Source organism: Rutilus rutilus (genome assembly GCF_951802725.1).
Source record: "Rutilus rutilus genome assembly, chromosome: 23".
NCBI classification, from domain to species: domain Eukaryota; kingdom Metazoa; phylum Chordata; class Actinopteri; order Cypriniformes; family Leuciscidae; genus Rutilus; species Rutilus rutilus.
In genome coordinates, this window is record NC_140233.1 from 18,803,755 (window position 1) to 18,828,516 (window position 24,762).

General features: G+C 37.9%; 1 protein-coding gene across 13 annotated transcripts in view; it reads right to left on the reverse strand.

Annotated features, from left to right (window-relative positions):
* The window catches only part of tjp1b (tight junction protein 1b), a 131,477-nt gene that overhangs the window by 43,628 nt on the left and 63,087 nt on the right, over positions 1-24,762 (reverse strand). For 5 of the 13 annotated variants that reach the window (XM_084397016.1, XM_084397015.1, XM_084397014.1 and 2 more), the window contains exon 1: positions 22,345-22,885. The exons of 7 other annotated variants lie outside the window; for them this stretch is intronic. In XM_084397016.1, the coding sequence (XP_084253142.1) occupies positions 22,345-22,371 (27 nt within the window). In that variant the 5' untranslated portion in view covers positions 22,372-22,885. Of the gene's footprint in view, positions 1-3,870; positions 4,093-22,344; positions 22,886-24,762 lie in introns of those variants that run through there. One more of the 13 variants, XM_084397024.1, reaches the window with a different exon arrangement.

Sequence of the window (24,762 nt, forward strand, 5' to 3'; positions counted from 1 at the left end):
AAAAATGTAAAAATGCAATTTGGAAATCCCACAAGCCCCGCCCCCTCAACATGTCGACACTCTATTTTTTTTGTCGAGTGGAGCATGTGTCGAATGTCGGTCGTTTTGTCGAGAAAAAGTCCCATCCCTAATTGAACTAAAGAATTTGTATTACTATAAAAAAAATCAATATGACAGTGGGGGCAGTGCCACGGTGGGCAAGTGATGTAACCGGCGTTGCGGCTGAACACCGGTAACACCGACTATCGCAGAAAGCCTATTGCTAAGGTGTTCTAAGTCAAATGCTAACATCAAATTCTATATTTAAATGAATTGCAATTCGAGTCCCATACGAAGTTACTGAGATCACAATTCAGCTTTAGTATGGTCTGGGTGCAATTAGCATGTGAAAGTTTCCACCAAGGGGACTGTCCTCGCAATTAGTGTAACACTGAATAAAGTAAAAACATGATACATCCAAACAGACTTCTCCTTTTAAAGTCCCACTCTGTTTCTCTCCATGCTACAAAATAACTTGCAAGTAGACAATGACCATAGCCGACATCACCTTCACTCCCTATTACTCTAAAAATAAAGCGCGCCACGAATTCCAGGATGCCCACAGGCTGCAATCAAACGGCCGATGTCAAACGTGTCATAAAAATATTCCTGTGTGATGGGAATCACTGTAACTATCGTCCTGATGCTGCTATATAAACGTATGAGAGCCCAGAGTGCTCCAGCTTCATTGTGACAGATTTCCTCAATCAAGAGATTCCCACGCTAGAGATAAAACTTCATTGCGTCAATTCTTCAACCTGCTCAAGTAGCGAATTGCTCGTCTGAGGAAAGTCATGACAGCAAGGTTATGAAACAAGTAGTTTGCTGAAGACACAGCTTTGAATGGATTTTGAGATGTTAAACGTTATACTTCTGCAACCAAACGGTTAACTAGCTTACCTAAAGTTTGGAGGACAAGTCCACAGCTTTTGTAAGTATATAAAGGTTTTGTTTGAAGTAGTAAACTGTTAGTCAAGTATAAATATCAGGGTTGAGCAAAACTCAATTTCAATTAATAAGCTGGAATTAGTGATAAGAGGAATTTCTGATGTGGACATCTAGTAAGGGAAAGTTCGAACCCTACATGGTGTTCAACTCCCGAGATCATGCGCTCCCCTGGTTGCTCTAAGGACACTATGAATGTACTAAGTGTAAGACATACTGTATAAATGGATCCACTGTTTGCTCACATTATTATGCTAAATACTGCGTTCCCAGATGGACCGGATGCACATTCACCTACGCCTTGGTCAATCATATCTTCATATTGCAGGAAGAATCCTGGCTTGACTGGCAGCCAATGCTCTATACTGTCAGAGGTCTGGGAGCATGGGCAGTTATGGACCCTCTCACAGATGGATCGGACAGCTGAACACAGCCGTAACGAGTGGCCAGGGCCAAACTATTCTGACAGGAAGCTACCCAAGTAATTTTTAATTAATGATGCAGGACCTGTTTTGAGGGGGTGGAAGGGGTTATCAATTCTAACAGAGCCGGAAAAAAGTCAGTTTTTGGAAAGTGCACAGATGGTGTGCGTATCTGTGGTTTACGTAACGACAACTGGATGGGGGCGATCTGACAGGGAGGATGATAAAACTTGGGTCTAGGATAATTGGCTTGCAAGCGGCATACAAACAATCCATGAAATTCTTGCGTAAGTTCACACTTGGCCTTTTAATAGTCAGAATCTAGAGCACTTTTATAGATAACGCCTAGACCTGAGATGCCCCATTAAAGTTGAAAAAGCTATCTGCATCATTAGGGTGGAAAAGTGACGGAGTTGTGCGAGTGATTTTCTGCTTACCACCAAGTCGCCTCTTTGTAATGCGTGACTGAGGCATTGCGAATAGTAGCCTAAGTGTCAAGCTCGTCTTAACTGCTAACAGTCATTACTATGCTAGTGTGAACTGAGAGGCAGGGATTCAGTGTCTTTTTAAATCTGGATATGCAGCACATTATCCCTCACCACAGGAGAGTGAAATCGAGAGAGCGAAACGGAGGGAGCAAGAGGGAGGAACTAAAAATAGCTCTCTCGTTGTTGCCGTTGGGTTCAGATGCAGGAAACTAGTGGGGCTGTGATGCGGACGACATGAAGATGACGTTCAGGGGAGCCCGTGGAGGTGGCGTGCTGATACGAGACACGCAGCTGAATTCATAGTGTCGACAAGTGCCATTTTTTATGAAGTTGTGTGTGTGTGTGTGTGTGTGTGTCCAGGTCTAAGATGATACTGAGCTAATCTACAAATGAATGCAGAGGTGACACACTGTAACCAAATTAGATACTATGTTGGACACTGAAAAAAGTTTGATTCACAAACTTGTGGAGACATTACATATTTTTCTCTCTGGACTACAAGAAGAAATCAGAGTTCATGACATAAGAAATGTAAGGATGCACAATACTTAGGAAGCATACGTATCAGCTGATATTAGAACTTGTTTTATTGTTATTGGTCAACCTTGTCTATGTATCTTCATTTCCAACATTTTTTTAAGGATTTTGCATTACTTTTCGGCATCATCTATGATAGCACTAACCAGGGATGGGTCTAGATTATTGGTTCTTGCAGAAACTCAAAGGTGTTTGTGCGACAAACAAGAAAAAGCCTCATTGGCTCTTGCAGAAACTCAAAGGTGTTTGTGTGAAACGGGAGAACAAAACTCATTGGTTCTTGCAGACACTCAAAGGTGTTGCAGAAACTTAAAGGTGTTTGTGCGACACTAGAACAAAACTCATTGGTTCTTGTGGGAAACTAACGAGAGATATATTATGGACAAGATGTAAAATAATTCTTGGGTAAAAAAAACATCAGTAGTTTGACAATGTTTTCTTTTTTCTTCTTTTTTTAAGGATGAACTGAAGCAGTTATGAAGAAAATGTGAAAAGTTCTTGTCTGCAAAGAATCATGTACTGCAACCAACAGGCAGATACATGGGGCAGAAAAATAAATGAAACAGGAAATGATATATAGAGGACCCCAGCAGACCCTCATGACTGTGTGTCAAGGTCAATAAGTCTCCTAAAATAGATGTGAGAAATGTAGAGATAGATAAGATAGTATTTTATGAAAAAAATTACACTGAAAACTATATTTAAAAACTTGTTAAAGTCAGAATTAGTGACTGGTAACATCCTTTACCACAATACTATAGAAAATTGTATAATCTGACAGGGGTTAAGTGTTAACAGAGCCAGACAGAGCAAGAGGCTGCATTGGACAGTGCAAGCAAATGCTCCCAGAGAACATTGCGTATGTTGACTGGAAGCCAAAAGAAGATGAGGAGGGTGGAAAAACATCCAAATGTCCCTCTTAAACACACACACACAGCACCTTTGGATCTGGCATCAGACTGCAACACGTAGGAGCTGATGACTGATGACTTCAGAAATGGAGAAAGATGTGTCTCAAAGTGCTGACGATGGCTAAAAGCCCCAATCCAGGAGCATGTGATCCCGCTATTCAAACGGAGGAGCAGGAAAGCTCACAGCAAGGGGAGGTGGTCCCCAGAGGACGGAGTGATATCCTGCACATACACACACCACAGCAGCGTCACCACCGCTGCAGATTTACAGCGCTAAAGGCACACCGATCACTGCAGCTAAACGAAAACTAATCGCTAACGTCAATTTGCGCAACTGTTGGAGCACTTGTTGTACTCCGCCAAAGTATTAAGAAACTAAGACGCACCACTGCCAAAGGTCTAATGTGCTCAGCATTTCAGACCCAAATCGGGTTTAACTTGAATGCAAGTTACTTGCTTATGATAGAAATCCACCGTTAGCACAAAAATAACAAAGAACCGGAATCAATGAGCGTAAACATTACTTACAGCAGTTAGATCACCTCAGAAGAACCAGAAACATAGCTTTCTTCAGTCATTTGTGTTCTCCAAAACCAGGGTCCCGCAGACCCGTGTGCATGCCGGCAAAGCTCCAGCCCTCATACTGATCCTGCCTGATCACACCAAGATCCCCGATTCAATCGGCACGAGGCGGGGGAGGGAGGAAGATAGTGCAGAGAGAGGGGGAAGGGAGGGAGAGAGAGGTACAAACAAAAAGAGAGAGTCCCGATGTAGCAGTGGCCAGTAGTGAACAGCAAGTTACTGTCCAATCACTTCGGAAAAGAGATGAGGCGCATCCACCGACCCGCATCGATTTGCTGAGCGGCTCAGGCGCTTTAAAAAAAGTACTCCAGCACTTCCAGTAAAGTTGCACCACTCCACTCGAATCGTCTTTTATTCTCGCCGAGCTCTTGCTTCACTTCACACCAAACGTGCGCTGCTGTAAATCCCCGTGGCTTGGCAACATTCAAGGGAGTAAGTGTGTGTACTGAGCTGCAGCAGTGCTTCGCTGTAGAACTGCTCTGCTCAGTAGGAGCACAGATCCATCTGCAGTAGAAAGTGCTGTATCGGTCTTAACCCTTTCAGTGCCACTGGCGGGACAATGCTCCAAAACTAGTACGCCACCAGCTATGAAGCCTGCAGGTAAATGCCAATCCAAATGCAATGCTGGACGTCTTCATTACACAATCGGTTCCTCTCACTGCTAAGGCGGATATACACTTTTGAGGTAGTTTTAAGAAACATGACATTAATTCGTAATTTGGCTATCCAATGAAAAGTGCATCACAATCAAAGTCAATCAAAACAATTGAATTTCACTGTGCGCAGAGCTACCTGGTGTGGATCGATGAGGTAGAGTGTGTCAATCTGGTGCCTATTTCACAAATTGAAGTATTTTCAAATCCCATTGACTTCCACTGTATTACAAAAAAAAAATTTGGATTAACTATCCCTTTAACAAATCAACAAGTGTAGCCTCAGTACAAAAACTGTTTTATATTATGTAGCCTAACAGTCAAGTTAAAAACACTTATGATTAGATTTACATTTGAACGCCCTTAGTGGCACCTAAGCTTCCTCCATTCAACTCGAAACCCACTGTGTAAATGCCAGACTCAATCCTCCCTAAAATGTTAGACATGCATGTGTAGCTCCTCCGACAGGTCGTCAGGCTGGAATGCACAGGCCAGAAGTAACGGCAGATTCCACGCACGTTTTCCTTTCCTCGCTCACTCACACTCTTTAGCACAGCTAAAACATGGGATTACTTTGCTATCAATAGAGGAAGCAGAAAAATTGTGCGCTGACCAGAGTTCACATGGTCGTCTAGACCTGTCATGCTGACAATGCTTCATACCGAACATATTTACTGCTCTTTAAATTCAGTATGAGGTGTTGATAGAGGTGACCAGTTAATAAACGAGTCTTTCTGCTGAATAAGTGCCATTTGAAGCCCAACCAACTAGTTTTGTTCTTGTAGGATACAGGTTGTGTCAGCATTTCACAAAACATAAGCATTGTTATGTCCTAAAGGTTTCTGTTACTTATTACAAATATTTGCACATTTGATTAAATTTGCATTTGATTCCACAGTGACGTTTGAGCCAGGGAAGAAATGCCATCTTCCTCAGTTCGGTAACAGGACTAGACAGCCTGGCGAACATAAGCGGAGTTTTGGCAGATTTCTCCATACTGCCAGCCTCACTGCATCTCATTTCCAAAACCATTCGGCAGCATTGTGACAAATATGTCTACACAAGAGCAATGAATAGCAGACATGCTGAAAAATGACTACACTACCAAATTACACTGATCTGAGAAGATGCTTTTAAATAACTGCAGATAGCTGAACATAAAAAAAAAAAAAAGACTTGCTAATGTCTGGCATCGTTCGGTTAATTTTCATGGCTGAAATGCAGTCATTTCAATAGGAATCCACACGATTGGGAATTAAGCTGAAAGGAAATATTTTCGCAGATTTCGCAGTGATTTAAAAAGCTGCTTGGTTTGAAAGTGACCAGTGTTGGGGAAAGTTACTTTTAAAAGTAATGCATTACAATATTTCGTTACTCCCTAAAAAAGTAACTAATTGTGTTACTAAGTTACTTTTTAAGGAAAGTAGAGTTACATTACTTTAGTGTTACTTTTTCTCATTTGGGCTGGGCTTCCTTTTTTAATAAAAAAAACACAAAGTTATTATTTTGGCAAGTGTTAAGGGCCTTTCACACCAAAAGTGAAATGAATTAGCCTCAGGCTGAAGGAAATGCATATTCACGGCCGCGGCTCAAACAAACCTTTCAGCTGTGCTGCCATTCTGGATCGCACAAGAATAGGACGCAGGAGAAGAAACTTTCTTTAGCAATAAACATTTTTTTTTATTAATTAGAGACAAAGAGAAAGTAATTTCTGCTTTTTAGTATGGTTAAATTGGATCATTGAAGGTCAGCAGCAAAGAAATTGGTTAATAAAGTGAGATTAAATACATAAAGTATATTTGTGTAATTCATCATTTAACTACTGCATGTTTGTGTAATATTCAGAGTTTGTATTTCACTGTTGACAATGAATCTGTTTTGGCGCAAGTGAGATGAGTAAATGCCTTCCTAGTCAATACATGGGAAAACAAAGTAACTTGCGTTACTAATTTGAATAAGTAACTCAGATATTTTCTCGTAAATTTAAGTTATTTTACTAGTTACTTGAAAAAAGTAATCTGATTACATAGCTCGCATTACTTGTAATGCATTACCGCGTGAGCTGAGCTTCATACATCGCTACACTATTGACACTAGTAAATGTCTGTCTAGCGCATGTTTACACAGAAAACAATGGTAAACCGGCGTAATGGAATGCAAAAAAGCGCTTTGTGTGTTGTAAAAACTGACATTACGATATTCTATTTTTCTGCGATATAGGCTATATAGCGATATGAAAGAAAAAAAAAATTCCCAAATGACTTGAATAGCTCTATTTGGAAAGAATTAATCATTGACGAATAAGGTTTTTAAAAGTGTAAAAAAAAATAGAATGGAGATATAACTATATTTGAAACCATTTTTTAGTTTACCTAGGTGTTAACAATAAGATTTTGTGGTTTGTACAATCAATTAACTCTGTTTTTTGCCATTTTTTACAAGATGGACAAAATGTGTCACCAAAAAAGTTAAAAACTGATTTGACATTGATGTTGAGATAGTATATAGTGTGTACCACAGAAGAAATATTAAATAAAATGATCACTGCTCTCATAAATGTAATCATTTATTGGACTACTCTAAACACTCCAACATATTCAAGTAAAACATTGCACAGGGAAAGGAGAAAAGAGCCTTATCTGCTTTATATTTGTATTATTGTAGTTCCTTTAGTTATTAAAAACAATATTATTCCATTTAAATATTTACTATATCGGTTTTACCGAATGACCTTTTGACACTTCAAAATCTTTAAAATACCTTTATATGTAGTAAAATATACTTAAAACCTTTTGGATTCAGTAAAAGAGATCAAGTTGTACTACTTGCAAGCCATAAGCAAATATGTTTACGACGATATTCACCACATTTTGATCATTTTTTTTACGTTTTTAAAGTTCGTTCAACCACAAATACAAGAGAATGGAAATCGGTGTCCGCATGCTGTCTTGTCTTCTTGCGTTCGAATGGTTTAAAAATCGCATGAATGTTTAAACTGACAGGACCTAAAACACGTGCAAATGATGAACTTTCACTCTTTGATGGTAAACTTTGCAATTAATCAAAGTCACATGTGTTGGTGGCTACGATCCCTATACTTGACATCACATATCCCGCGATGTAACTATCGCAGATGCGCACATCGCAATATCGATGCTAAAACAATATATTGTGCAGCCCTACTCTGTGATTGGCCAATTATTAACAGAATTAACAGAAAAATCTAGGCTTTATTGTACTATATTCGTAAAAGCTGACTTTTAAATTAAAGATAAACATCGCTAAAACACGAAAAATTCAATTTTGGAAACTACATAGCTGGATGAACAGCAAAAAGGTGCAGTGCAAGCTAACAGCTAGCTTAAAGAAACGCTCTTTTAATTGGGTAGAATAAGATAAATCACAATAACATCCTATGCTTCTGATCAGGCATTAGTAAAGGTTCGATGGCCATCTCGGTAACGTGCAGCCGTTTTCTCAAGAGAGGAACAAATTATCCAAATTCTGACAATCTGGAAACTAAGGTTACTTCGGTATGAACTTATCCCAAAGCAACATGTAAGGCCACATTTTCTACATCCATTGAAGGACTTCTTTGGGGACGAAAAGAGGAGGAATAAACGTGACAGCAGTGAAGCGACTCCACTGTATCGAAAAGGCTATAAATAGCTCAAGGCTGCTGACTCTACAGTATTATAAAGAGCCCATAGGTAATGATTAGGGCTCCGATTTCAGCGGGAACGAGGGGACACATATGGATGGATGGATGCTGTGGTTCATTTCCATTCAATGACCTCCTCCGGTGACATTCACATAGGTTAGAGAAACCATGCATGTGTGTGGATTTCTATATTCTACCTTCTACGTATGTAAAAATATGCACTCAACTTATTATTCAAACCAAGGCCAAATTATTCAAGCCAAGCCCAAAAATGACTAACAAAAAGAAAGCTGTGAGAAGCATGCAAGGACAAAAGGAAGAATGTTTAAAGGATGTTGCTATAGTAGCCGTGATTTCTCAAGGACATTATTTATAAGCTGTGTCCACTGTGGGAAAAGTGCATGGAAAGACATTCATTTGTGTTTGGAACAAAATGGGGGCGAGTAAAATGACAGAAGTGACATTTTTGTGTGAACTCTCCCTATAAGACCGACGCACCTGAAGTGTGCCGGATCTCATGCAGGGGACGTTATCTGCAGGCATGTCATTTTAGGTTGTCAGCTGGTATCAGAGGGGAGGACGGGGAATCTTTGATGATGGCCAGACCACCGGCAACGTCACACTTGTGCCTGAAGGATCATGTCAGGGATCACTCACTTCCACTGTGACACGGCTAACTTTAGATCACTCTCTTAAGGGAATCATATGCTTCGACTCGCAGGCGACAAAGACAGCCGCAGATATTCACAAACTGTTAAACAACAAAGATACCACAGGCTAAAAATTACACAACCACAAATTTTTTATATTGTCATTGGCCGATATTATACATTTATTTTATGAGGGTTAATATTTTCCAATTAAACAGTATTTTATTCCACGGATGCATCAATATTGAAATTCTAGTCAATACCAATACCAAATTTATAATAATAGATGACAACTGATAAATGGATGATGAAATGGACGACGAAATCGCTTTAATGTTAAATAAAGAAAAGCAAACTAAACTAAATAATACTAAAATAATGGTTTGTATGTTAAATTTAAAATAGGCAGAAACAAATTCAACAATTAAATAATTTTAAGCGGAAAATTTACGGAACACTTAGATAACAAATCTAAAAAATCTTAGTAAACTTGCAAGGTTTAAGTTGTTAACATCATGAACTAACAATGAACTATTTTTTTTGTTGCAGAATTTTAGCTATCTGCCAAAATGTGTATATGTAAATGAATATAATGTATAAAAAATAAATATATAGGCTAAAATGAACACAGACAATATTGGTACGGTAATGATATACTTTCCTACTATATTCAACTCTCCTTTGGTTTCAAAAGATATTCAGTTATTGGTAAATAACTAGAGAAATTAAAACATTTAATTACAAAAAGACATTAAGTCAACAATTCAACAGTGTTCCATTCAGTTCTCCTTCTATATCAGGTACTAAAACTACATTAAGCTAATGATCATATAGAAATGATTTAAATATTAACTCTTTCCCTGCCACTGACGGAATTTTCCGGCTTTCCGTGTTTTCACTGTTATACGGTAGGGGGCGCTATTACGCATCTTCTGAAAGAGTACTCGATCTCCTGATCAAACAAGCGATCAAAGCATTGCTTATGTTGTACTCTTCGAAAAAACACTTGTTTTTGTTTCAAATGTTGCTTTATGAAACTTTCCTACATTGATAAAAAAGAAAAGAAAACATGAAGCTAGAATAAAACCGTTAAAAAGCAAGAGGGTCTGTTCTTTTCTTTTGATATAAGTTCAGATATCCATACAACATAATACTCTGGTGGCCATGAAAGTTGTGTGAAAATAATACAAAATGCTGACGCTGGCTGGCAACTTTTGGCGGGAAAATAGTTCAGATTTACAGTATCATTCATTGCATCGGTTATCAGTAATAATGTGGAAATAGCTGTAAAGTAAAAATATCCAACATCAGTGCAGCCCATTAAAATTTATCAGCGGACACTCAGAAGGAAACAAATCCTTTCACCGTGTCAATAATCAGAGCTATTAGATGAGACTGTGACTCTAAATCCAGCCTACTACACCAGAGTGCATGCTGGGAGTTATCAGAGACCTCCACGGAGCCCGGAACGCTCTGATAACAGTTGTCCCGGACACTGGACCCCCCCCCCCCCCTTCCCTTACAAACACACACCTTCTCCCATGGTGAACAAAAGCAGGAGGGTCGGCTCCAGTGAGATATGGATATCAGGCTCTCATCTCAGGAAATCAATGCAGAAGACTAACAAGGACACTCGACCGATCACAGTTGCGCTTTGAACCGACAGACCAACTCATGCTAACAGCCTGTAAATGAAAAGCATGCAATTAAAACATGTCATACATGCACATCTTTTGGACCGTTTACAGCTGAAATGCTATTTTAATGAATCCCAAAGAGTAAAAAAAATGGCCTCATTTAGGGAAGCAGAATAATTGTGCGCTTCTACTCGAGTCGTATAAATAGGCGCATCTCGGGACGCTGCATCTAAAAATTGACAGAGGCGAAATTAAAGTGGCCAAACGAAAACGAGCCTGTTCATCTGTGAGCAGCCAAGTCTGTATTCAGTCAATGAACATAAGCTTTCCAGAGACCAATAAGTGTCTGAACGCTTTCCGTCAACTCCCCCCGGTTGTAACGCATAACGGGTTGATTTGCACCAACATTTAAATTCTTGCCAATACTGAGCAGCAGATAATTACTTTAGCAATGGCTGACAACCTATACATGTCTGACAATAAAAGTCTATGCTAATTTGTCAAAATAAAACCACTACAAAATTAAATCAATCATTTTAAATGCTACAAGTCAATTTGGGCATCACAACATTATAATGCACAGTATGAAAAATCAAGATTCATTTTGAGATTACATTCAACATTTTTAAAGATTATTGCAAACTTTATGAGTGTAACTTTAAGTGAGTGCAGAAATTGGGAAAAGGAGCATGAACATTTATAAATAGACAAAGCTATAATTAGTTAATTGCATTAGGCATCACAAACTAAGAATGAACAACATTTTTTTTAAAATATACTATAGTTCATCGTTAACTCATTTTGTACATAATAGATAATTTAAGTTGAGAAAACTTAATTTCTTTAGGTGTTACCAATTGAAGTAATTTTTTTAAGTTGATCCAACTGTTCACTTTTTACAGTGTAATACATGAATGTTCGTTTACATTCATGTGAATTTGTACAAAAATGTACACCTGTAAGATTGTCTTTTGCTCATCAAGGCTGCATTTTTTTAAATAAAAAATACAGCAAAAAACAGTAATATGTGAAATAATATTATAACTGTTTTATAACTATTTTATATTTGAATATATCTTGAAATCTAATTTATTCCTGTGATCAAAGCTGAATTTTCATTATCATGTCTCCAGTCTTCAGTGTCACATGATCCTTCAGAAATCAGGGATGATTTGCTGTTCAGGAAACATTTCTAATTATCATCATCAATGTTGAAAACGGTTGTGCTGCTTCATATTTTGTGTGGAAACCGTCATACATTTTTTCAGGATTCTTCGATGAATACAAAGTTCAAAAGTACAGCATTTATTTGAAACAAATCTTTTGTAACATTATAAATATGTTTGATACAATTTGATGCAACCTTGCTGAATAAAAGTATGAATTTTTCAACAACAACAACAAAAATCTCACTGACCCCAAACTTTTGAATGGTAGTATATATTTAGAAACTAAATGAACATTTATCTAGATAAATAAAAATAAAAATTTCGTTAGTTCATGATACCTAAAGAATAAACTAATGGCAACGTATTGAACTTTATTGTAAAGGGTTACCAAAAATCTCTTAAAACATGCAGTTTTGCATATTCAAAACTTCAAGAGATTATTGGAAGAAAAGTATGTGGAAAATGAACAGATAAACACCAAATAACTATTAAACATTTCTCAGTCACCAACAATTAAGAGTGAATGTTTGAGCCAAAGAAATCCCCCCCCAAAAAATTAACACTTTAGTTTAGGGTCCTAACTATTAACTAGTTGATTATTAAAATGCTTATTATTACTAAGAAATGGGCTGATATTAGTACATATTAATGCCTTATTCTTCAAGACCATATTCAACATCCCCAATACCTAAACTTAATTCCCTTACTAACTATTAATAAGCAGCAGGAGATTACTGAGGCAAAAGTCGTAGTTTATAGTGAGAATTGGACCCTAAATGAAAGTGTGACCCTAAAAAGAAACCAGATGGCCTCGGCCCGTATCACTACATCCACACAACTTGTTTTGCCGAAACCATTTTGACAGCTCACTAGAACGAATCAATGGCTACGATCAGGTATGTCAGGTATCCTTGCACTCTCACCGTGTCTGTGTGTGTTTCACTGTTTGCATTACAGCATCTGGCTCACGTCCAGGTGATACCGTGGTGAGAAATACTACACCAGACAGCAGGAAAACAAGGCCTCATTAACCCCGGTGTCACGGCTGACCTTTGAACCCTCATCCCGCCACTATAAAAGGAGAGGATGCCACAGTTATACAAACACACAAATTACTACGGAACACACCCTTATGTAATCCGACGACACTAAACGTTGCACTGTGCTTGGGCAAAATGACATGCGTCAACTTTCCTTTTGTTACGCAAGTTAGTTTCAGAATGAGAGGGACGAGAGTGAAACAACAGGCAGTTTCTGACTGTCGCCTCTCGGCATGCAGGATGAATATGAAATCACACCCTTTGATGTTTGGGATCGTTTTTGCTTCAGGACTCTACACATACTGTATTATTTTTCATAGGGACACTTATGCCTCCAAGTTTAAATGTATAAGGGGACAGGCAAAGCTGATAAAAATTATTTACTTGAGAAAAATTATTTATACTAATAAAGACATTTTAGTGACTGAATTATTTGTTCAGATTCATTCGCAGGCAAGTAGCCTAAGTCTTTCAGTTCGCATATGAACAAGACGCTTCATTCGTTCAGTTCATTTTTGAATTCACCAATAATATGATTAGTCGATTTAGTTGTTTCACATGAGACACTTTGTTCAATCGATTATTTCACAAAGCGTTCGTTCACTTCATTTATGAGCGAGTTGTCCCAGTCTGTTCAGTTGTTTCACTTTGCTCGCTCAATTTGTCCAAGAACAAGACGCTTTGTTTAGTTTAAGAGCAAGATGTATTGATTTGTTCAGTTCTCATTTCATCCAAGAATGAGATTCCTCGTTCGCTTAGTTTGTTCACAAACAAGCTGCTACATTTGTTTAGTTTGTCCAAGAACAAGATACTTTGCTCGTGCTCTTCATTCGTGAGCAAGACGTACTGATTTATTCCGGTAGTTCACAAACAAAATGCTTAGTTCATTTGGTTTCACAAGTGAGATTATTAGTAATTTACAAACAAGATGTGTCAGTTCATTCAAGAACGAGACGCCTCATTCGATTAGTTCATTTACAAACAAGATGTACCAATTCATTTAGTTTGTTCACCAACAAAATCAGTTGATTGTCGTTTCACAAATGAGATGCTTTGTTCAATCGATTCGTTCACAAACTATATGCCTTGTTTGCTCACAAACAAGACGTCCCAGTTCATTCAAGAATCACTGTTCAGTTTGTCCATGAACAACTTGATTTGTTCATTCAGTTCATTCATGAACGATACGGCAGTCTGTTCAATTGTTTCAAAAACCGAGATGGTGTTAATTCACAAACAAAATCCTTCATTCAAATCAATTGCTTTGTTCAATTCAAGATGTTTTTAATTCACAAACTTCAGGAATGAGATGTGAGTAAAAGGCTCAAACACGGACAGAGTTTCATTGAATCTAGACGACTGGATCTAGATAAAAGGCTTCGGCACCTCAAGCTTACGGCCAAAGAGCTGAAGGCAGAAAGATCATTGGACTGAGACTGCAGCCAGAATCATCAACCAAGATTTACCCCCACTGCTGTTAACATGCTTTCAAAAGCACACCGCACAGCTTCCTTCACGTTTAACGCTAAACAAAACAGTGATTTCGATAGTTCTGGGACATCAGAGACTGTGATGCAGATGCCAAGTGCTCCACGCAGTCACGCACGAGTCGCTTCTTTCAAACACAGTCAGTCGCAAATCTCGCAATATAAACTCAGTTTAGCAAAATGAGTTGAAGTGTGTGCGTTCTGACAGCGCTATTTTAAGTGTGGTGTCTCAGCACATCTATATCTGGCTGGAGTGGAAATGTTATGATATTGTGCTCGAGAGAAAGTACCGTGTTTTATTCTCTACGCTCGGCGATATCCACAGCGAGGACGCACTGATTTCTCAGTCTTCTGAAACTGAAAACACTCAATGGAAACAGTGAACAGCGTTTTCATTGGTAAATTCTACCGGCAACATATTTTAAAGACTTATATCTTGTATTACGTTAAGACACACCATCAACATACAATCAAGTCATTTTATTTTAAACAAGGGGATTGTTTATTTTAAATGGCGTCCCGGATCACGTCGCGGGATTATATGTTTGTTCGGAGCATTTTGTTTTGTAAACGAGGCCCAGTGTAAACGAGAGTTGGTTTTGGCGGTTGACGGTCAGTAAATGACGGTTTTATATTGATGATAGTGTTTCACGGTGCACCGATACTTAAAAAGTATCGCGATTCGCGGAAATTAAAAACGTCACGATTCCTAAATTTATTAGTATCGATACTTCTAAGAATGACCGCGTTCCAGATTTGTAAGGCCGGCGACACACTGGATGCATGGCGTGAGCGTCTCAGCTGCGTGGCGTATCCGTTTTTATTTCGGCTCCCATGTTAACAGGTTACTTAAGAGCTAGCACACTGCCTGCGTGACGCGTGCATGCTAGAAATAGAACCGACGCCTATTTTTCACGCGACACGCAAACGTGTTGGAAGCGTTCCAGGCAAAATAGAATAGGAAAAGATGTTTCTATGTCATTTTGACACGAATACATATTAATAAATGACATTTTGATGTTTGAAAGTCTCAGGTTTTGACATAAATGCAGATATAAATGTAATTTAAAACAATATTATCGATTTTCAAATACTGCACCTCTCAATACAGAACGAAATATTCTGTAGCCTATTTTGCCGTCAACACTGCCGACGTTGTCTTTGCTGCTATATATTTATGTTTAACATGAAGTATAGGCCTTCCACAACTCTCTCCCCATATGTCAAATATATCACCAATGAGGCTTATCATATGTTACCAATATTAAACATTGTTTAATATAATCGCTGGTCATATTTTTATTCAAAGTTCAGAATCAAGATAAAGTTATTACCGGTAACTCTTATGTTTCTTATGATAACTGAGATAATGCTGCTAAATTTATTTATTTATTTACCTTGAATGTCATTGCTCTAATTTATTTTTTATATTTTTATATTTCATATTTTGTTCAAATGTTTAATATATCTGCTGTTCATTTATTAGTGTGTTATATGATTAGAATGTTGTCCCGGTTTTAAAATAAAGCGCAGCAATGATATTTGAGAGTGTTTCTCCCTTTTCAGGAAAAGTATCGAAAAAGTATCGAAATCGCAATTCTTGACTTGGTATCGAAACAATAATTTTGGTATCGTGACAACACTAATTGATAATGTTTTCCAAATGCTTACTCGCGAGCCAAAGCGAGTGGGTGTCGATACAGTTTCCTATGCAACGACGTTAGCCAATAACAGTGGCCGATTACTGACAAGCCTTAAAGGAGCCGCCGATTAAAAACGGATCATTTCAGACAGAGGCTCAAAATGAGGGTTGAAAATAATCGTTTTTACGCATATATATACGTTTTTTGTGTGTGTACAAAAAACTTTATTAACGTTATAAGAGAACCTTAAACAACTAAATCCATGTTATCACACCTTTAAAATGAACACGATGCTCTGCATAGCAAAAGCTGAAGTAGTTTTAATTCACACACAGTCTTAAATGGAAAATTCATGCTGCGAGATGCTGATTATTTGATATTAAGTGCAGACGGAATGCAAGAATGCATCCCAGGGCAGCATTTTCATCTGAACATCTCTATTCTGCCTAAAAGACTTATTATTTATTCATCAAACACTATTTAACTCAACATTTACAACTAGCATTGTAATGCTAAACGGCAATGCAGTGCTAGTGATATCCTGCTCATGACCGTTACATGTTCACAATGATAAAGAACTGCCCTGTGTGTCTCACGTGGACCGCATTCTTACACGCAGAAGTACTGGGTCAGTGTCTAACCCACAAGCACAAAATAATCCCTTGATCCACGAGAGAGAATACAGGGCCAAGATTCACAGAATAGCAGGTCACCTGACACAGAAGAGACCCTACGAGAGAGAGAGAGAGAGAGAGAGAGAGAGAGAGAGAGAGAGAGAGAGAGAGAGAGAGAGAGAGAGAGAGAGAGAGAGAGAGAGAGAGAGAGAGAGAGAGAGAGAGAGAGAGAGAGAGAGAGAGAGAGAGAGAGAGAGAGAGAGAGAGAGAGAGAGAGAGAGCCCTGGCCTGTATCTTTGTCCTTGATCCCCTCAATCTCATGTATCAAACACATCATTATACAGGACAACTAGGACACACACTCGAGCTAAACACCACAAACACACCAGAAACACTCGACAACCTAATGAAAACACAAATTATCTCAATTAAACAACTGAAAGATTCATTTGTGATGTTGAGATTATCTGCATTGACCTATTCTGGATAAATTGAGAATCACTTTTTTTTTTTTTAAGGCGAGACACTACAGGTGAATAGGGTAAAAATTTTAACTAGCAGATTTCACCATGAAACTTTCCCAGTTGATTACCTACATTAAGATGAGAAAAAAATGTATTACAAGGTTTCTGTAATTTAATGTTTAAATATACAAATTAGGCGATATCTCATTAAATATGCGCTAATTTGTATATATTTTAAAAAACGAAATCTGAGTATTGGATAAAGCCAGATTAAAAATTATTTTTTCATTGTGTTCACATATTAGATGGGGAAAAAAATGACAGAGGGATTTATGGATATCTACTTTTGTTATTCTGTAAATCAGAATATACTGTCAGTAGCCTTAAAAAAATGATTTATTCAACATTTTTGAATAAAATGTTATATAAATCAGGCTAGGAATAATATATTTACAAATCCCTCTGTAAATGTCTTCATAATATAACTAGGTACAAGACTGGAAAGTTTGGTGTATATCGGTGCTACTGAAGTGGAGATTTCGGACTTGGAGTTTGAGAGAAAAGACATTTTGAGAAAACGGGCTTTAAAGATTTATCATCAGCCAATGAGATTGCGCATTCAGCCCTTTTACTTTCACGATTGGTTGCTGATAAAAAGGAAATGACCATATTTGGATCCGACAGCATTGTACAGGAGAGAGAGAGCTTTCCAGCGGTGCATGCGATGACAGGGAGCAGACAGAGATCGCGGATCGGCGGGATGATCTACAATGACAACTTTTGTTGAATTTATGAGAAATCTACAGACGCAAACAGTGTAGTAAAATAAAGACCTAAATGTGTATTTCGGACTTTTTTTCACCACAAGTCTGAAAGAAGACATGTTATTGAAGACAAATATCCAAAAATCTCAAAATTGACCAGTAAAAAAAAAAAAAGATGTTTTTGCCTGCCGTGTCTCGCCTTAAGAGATCACGATTCTCTCCAAGTCTGAATAAACAACTAAACAAAATAACCTGTAATTTACTAGAGGTTCTGAAAAAGTGTTAATTGCTGCAGTATTCATATAAAAAAAATTCAAATTGAATTGAATGAATGATTCAATGACTCACTCATGAATACTTGTTTGATTACTGGATTAATCAGCATTTTTGAACGAATCTCTTGAATGAATGATTCAATGACAAATACATTTGAAGTCACTTGTCGCCATCTACTGGTGTAACGATGTAATTGGTTCAATCTTTATTTAAAGCGTCAAGTTATTTTCAAAAGACGATTTCCTCTATTTTGATTGCTACCGTAGACATCAGTGTTTAGCCGATATCCAAACTATACACTTTTATCCCAGTACTTCTGTGATGATATGAATTATTGTAAGACAGAAATAACAATACTGTGTGGTTGAAAAGATCAGCGCAGATCTGAATGTTCGCTGTGATCGTTGTCAAAGGTTTAATAGACACAGCTGATTCGCTGTCATTCAGGAATACGATTTGACTCAAGGTTGCGATCTTTTAACGATTAATTGAGCTCTAGTTTCTGATTGGCCGATTAACAGAAAGAAGCTCTATAGTGAATTCAAAGTGAATATTGTGTGTGTTCATTTAAATTCAGGAAATTGTGTGTATAACTTATTTGCTATTGTTAAAGCTGAAGTGTGTAATTTGTGTCTCAGCCAATGGCATGAGTTTGGGGCGGGACTATATGTTTGTTGACCAATGGTAGACCGGGAGTGTTCGGGAAACTTTGTTGGGGAGTAATTTCTGTCTGTATCCTCGGCTAAGTCCAGGATTTGCCCACCGCCGCTGTGAAGGACGGCTCTCGCATTCTTTTACAAGATTAAACAAACGACTGAAGGGAGCTGGGGGGAGAAATCACCATGCCAACTCCCGAAACTCACACTGTAGCTAAAGCACTTATGATAAAAACACTAACTAACAAACAAACAGCTTAAACGGGAGTTAAATACAGTTCTGGAGACCTTTCATCTTTCTCTGAAAGCTCACTATGAGCTTTCGAGAACCTTCCCAAGAAAATAAAGAAATAAAGCAAAATCACTAATAAAGAGGTACTAAAATGTATCATGGCATTACCACGTGTTTTGGACATGGAACAATGGCAATTATTATAATTATAAATATAAATATAATAATTTTTTAAACTAGATATGAGATATTGATATTACACAGTACTAAAGTCAAAATAAATTAAACAATATGGAAAAAAATATTTGTAGTAATCCTAATAATTTATTACTAATTTAAAAACATTTTAAACTTGGAAAAAAGCAATATTATTAAAAAAATTTTTTTTATTATTCAAAATTAATTAATTAATTAATTAATTAATAATAATAATAATACAAATATAATTGCCAAAATAAATATGAAAAAAAATTTTTTCATAGTAATAATATAGTATTGTAGGCTAGTTAATTAAATACTGGTCGAAAGTAGTACACTTTTTCTTTCTCTGACAAAGTCCTTATTTGTATAGGAACCCAAGTGATGTTATTACGACCCTAACCCCAAACTTTTAAGCCACCCAAGTAAAAACTCCAGGAAAGATGGCATTGGGAAAATAAACAGCCAAAAGAGCTAGAAGAGAAGTACATCTAAACAAAGATTAAATTGGCTTTAATTATTATAATGACGGAAGGGAGTGGATTTATTTTCCTCAAAACAGATGATTATCAAAAGACAGAAATCAGGGGCACAGTAAAGTTGTCTAGCGTTCAGCCAGCTGAGCTACCTTGAGCGAGTCAGTGTCCAGGCTTCTGCCTGCCAAACTGCATTACCCTAACAAGTCTACATCTAAAGCTTCATTTCAGTTGTAATGTAGGGCCGGAGACTAGGGCCAGTGCTTTTTACCAAGAAAGGGCACAGAGCGAGGCACAAACAAAATCCTCCATTCAGGCTAGACGGGAAATCATGTTGTGGTTCTGCCTTTGATCTTATGAAGAGATTAGACCAACAGGATTACAGGGTAGACTTGACCAGTGAAACTACCCGGTAGGGTTGCCAGGTCTGCACAACAAAATCAGCCGAATTGCTCATTTAAAAACAAAAAAATTGCGTTTCGGCCTGAGGATGGGGTAAAAATCACGTTCCGGTGGGGGGGGGTGGTGTCGCTTAAACCCACGAACTAAACAAATAACCCGCAGCAACAGTTTAAAAGTTGCATAATTCTGCGGGAAAAATGCAGATTTGGCAACACTGCAACCGGCTCAAAGTCACAGACCATGAGAGGGATAAGTATTACTAAACAATGCAAACTAAAGCACAATCCCTTTGTCCCGCATCTGTTTTGTCCACAAATAAGTGCTGTTATTAAGCAACAAAACAAGTCTTACAACCACAGTCAAAAATTAACATTCGCCATGCACCAATATGCATAAACGTCGCCTTTGGCAAGGGAATAATGGACAAGTAACTTTTTTTAGGTACTGCAATATAAGTCAATTTAATTCAAACACAAGAACGATAAGATTCTCGCTTAAAGGAATAGCCTAGTTCACTTAAAAATGAAAATTCTGTCATCATTTACTCGCCCTCAAGTTGTTCCAAACCTGTATGAATTTCTATCTTCAGATTTTTAGTTAGGAAAATGGGGGAAACAGCTACATTTTCAATTTAAGTTCAGACAACAAAAATTTATTTAAATGTAATCATGCCAAATATAGGTTTAGGGATAGTATGTCACATTTAAGGCTTGATAGTAAATGAACATGAAGATGAATATGGACGAATAGTATTACGAAGGTGTTTAGCAGCCGTATCGAACTTTTCCGGAAAGTTCACTTTTGGCAAGCTGGTTCAAACTCCCCAAACTAACTCCAAAAGACCTTCGTTTTGGCCTGATTTTGTTCGAATGACGTCACATCAGTTCGTTCTTTGGTTTCGTTTGAAGAATATCGGGGCCTTAAGGCCTGGCAGTGCCAACTTGAATTTGGCAGGTATTGAGAGATCGATATATCGCACAGGTCAATTAATATGCTAATATTTGGCTATTCTGAGATGAACATAATCAGCCTATAACTGTGTAGATAGGCCGTTTAAGTGACAATTCCAAAATCTATGAGCAGTCCATAGTTAAAACCCTTTTGATCAGATTAAATACACTGTATATATGCACCTATTTGATTATATCATATAAAATACAATATATTATTAAAATTGTATGCATCTCTAATTCATATCAATTAATGGCACATAACCGTCATTGGCAAATTTGGCATGTGTGTAAAAAAACTATTTTTTGTCCTGCTTACTGCCATCTACACTGTGGTAACACTTACCATTAATAAATGACGAACAAGAAAGCAATGTCAAATCATAACTCATGTAGCCTAAAACAACATCTTGAAAGCAACTCAAGTAAATCATGCTCTGTCGGCTGATCCGGTCAAACAGGTTAAATGTTCCTCGGCTTACCCAAACATCCCTTGACAGCAAAGCGACCCGTGACTCATGACAGCGAGAAGAGTCGCATTCCTGAGATGTTCCACCTGTTGAAGCTCACCTGTTGTGGGCGGGGCTTCAACAGGTGTCAACGGAAAGACCCGCCCAACAGAAACTGTATCGTGTGACAGCTGATATCATTTACATTTCACGTCCTAAAGTTTCCATGGGCTTTAAATTAATGGAGAAGAGTTAACTTAAAGTTCAAACTCAAGCAAACACATCTTTCCAACAACCGCAGCTGAGGAGTTTCATATTTATCATTCCTGTCATCACTGTGCATAAACCATCTATGAATGTCAGCTCTCACACACATAGGCTACTTATTAACAGCTATAAAATACTCATTTAACTCCTGAAAAACAGAGAAATTTTACATAACACATTTGTATAACAGCTTAAAGAGATTTCACATAAGCGCTTCCCATCTCTGTCATATTTGTTATATCACTTGTGACACTGTCAATACAATGCTTTGTCAACCTGTTTGTTTGAAAGCTGAGATGACAGACAAAATTTGCATTATATTATAATATTTAAAAACGTTAAAATGCAACATTTAAAAGCTTCATGAAACCGACTTTGAAAGCACTTCAGCTAAGCACTTAACGGCATATTTGTCTTACTATCACACACACAAACGCGACACAAACGTTAAATAACAAAACTAGAGTATTGATATTTAAACAACAAAGGTTATATAGAAAACTGAAGCGCCAAGTGTTAAATTAAAGCTGTAAAACTACCGCACAGATCAGCTAGCGTTAGCGTGTTAGCATAAGTTGAGGAATCTCCGTTAGCTGAGGCTAAACGCGCGCCCACATTTATGACCTCATGCATCGATAACACACACATTTTAAGCTCTGGTTCTATTATATTTCATATTTCAGCTCTTAACAACTGCTGACATGGTATCAGAAACGTTAAATGTTAACAAACCTTATTAGAGGAAGCCCGGGCAGACATTTTGTTCCTTTAGCTGCTCGCGCTGAAGCAAGTTGAGGCTAAATGTTGTCGCCTCAAAGAAATAAATAAAAAACAGGGTTATGAGGGCTTGATCAGCCTGGGAGAGATAAAATCCGTGTTTTTTTTCTCCTCCGGCCCGTGTGTCGGGCTAAAGTGTGTTGTGGTCTCTTATAAGGATGAGCAGCAACATGTCAGATGAGCCCAAAGTTCGCCATGTACCGCCAGTGATCTCCTCTTATTGCTGATGAAGCGAATACATTTCACAAAATCTCTGAATGTGACACGTCTATCCCGCAAGAATCGGGTGTATTCATAGCATTCCTGATGTGTAATATCCGTTCGGAGGTGTGTTGGTCCACCTGCGGGGAGGCAGAGGGCGGGATGTCGTGCTTTAGCCCTGTGTGTGTATGTGTGTGTGTGTGTGTGTGTGGCAGAGAGAGAGACTCACTGCAATGGCAGCAGGAGGAGATGAGATGAGCTCTACTCTGCTCCCTCTTTCCCACAGCACAGCAGTGACATGTCTGTCTGACTGCCTGGACATTTCCATCGCATTTCTCCAGGGGTGGGAACATGAGAGAGAGAGAGCAGAGCATCATCTGGGATGTTCCACTTTTGCCGTGTTGTTATTAAAAGAGGTAAAGTGGTTTTATAAACTGAGTATTGTGAATGAAGAGGGATTACTAGGGCACAACATTTTATGCAAACTCAGCAAAACAGTCACCTAAAAGTGACTTCTTTTACTGTTCAGATTTAAGATAGATAGATAGATAGATAGATAGATAGATAGATAGATAGATAGATAGATAGATAGATAGATAGATAGATAGATAGATAGATAGATAGATAGATACTGTTCATTAAATTTACGTTAAGTTATAATATTTTAGTCTATTATTTAGATATTTTTATTATTATTCTATGTATATTCCAAGCTTTGGCAATATTGTATTTACAGTCATGTCAATAAAGCCATTTCGAATTAGATAGATAGATAGATAGATAGATAGATAGATAGATAGATAGATAGATAGATAGATAGATAGATAGATAGATAGATAGATAGATAATCTTTTGATTTAATACTCGTACATTGTAAAAGATTTACTTGAACTGTAAATCTGTTGAGTAAATCAGGCTCTGACCACATGACTCCCACAGGAAAACCTCACTCTGTCTGCATTACACTGACAACTTCCTCTGATTCTTCCAGCTCTCACAGTGCAGACCTCCACTTTAGATAGCATCCGCAGTAGAGGCAGAAACTCAAGCAAACAGACATACAGATATGGGAGGGGTGCAAATAGACTTTTTTTTTTTTTTTTTTAACCTTTACTTATCTTAAATAGTCAATATACAGTACTGTAGGTTTACTCTCTCTACTTCCTCTTCAGGTTCTATTTGTTTTCTTTTATTCCCATACAGTCAGTCAGAATATACTGTTAAACCAGGCAATGTAGCCCTTCATTTTAGATGTTTAAGTTATGTCCTCACACTGTCACACACATACTAAAGCACAAGCTAAAGATGTTTCTATGACCCTCCAGTTGTGGACAGCGCCCCCTTCAGCTCCCCAGTGTCCACTGCTATTCTGCATCTGCAGTTTTAGACAAACCTCACACATATTCACGCTGGGCTCCAAAAGCGATGCCCAGTCAGCCCGCCTGACACATCTCTGCAAAAACAATGCAAGGAAGCAAGATAAAGTGCCCTTGACACCTGTGCCTGTGTGTGACACCACAGTCAGCTCTCAAAAAATGCAGAACTCAGCACTGTATCCTTCACACAGAGAGTGGAATGGATTTACAGCATCATAAAATAATAAATATGGCAAATAAAACATGATTGGTAAATAGTATTTTGCTTATAAAATCTAACACGATTTGCACAGTATTTAAATCAATGCAGGGTGGCTGAGATATAGTTGACGTCATTATCATTAGCTGCATACACAAGAAAAAGTGACGTAGCCTGTAATCACGAACGTCCTCCGTAGTGCGCGCGCGCGCTCGAGAGAGAGAGAGAGAGAGAGAGAGAGAGAGAGAGAGAGAGACCGCAGAACAGGAGGAACATAGAGAACAACTGTGAAGGACACTCGGTTAATCAAGAGAATGAGAAAGAGCGCTTATTACCTAACCTGCCATCCAGAGTGTCTCCTAAGAGTTGTGACGTGTGCTAGTCGAACAGAGATGTCTAAAGTTCTGCAAAAACAACAAACCAACCAGCCGGCGGGTATTAAAGGGATGGATCGGTGGAGGAGACAACGTTGGACCATTTCATTGCAAATAAAATAATAATAATAAAATCTAATAAATATATTATTATTATTAACTCTTTCCCCGCCATTAACGGAAATGTCCGTCTTTCCGTGTTTTCACTGTAATACAGTAGGGG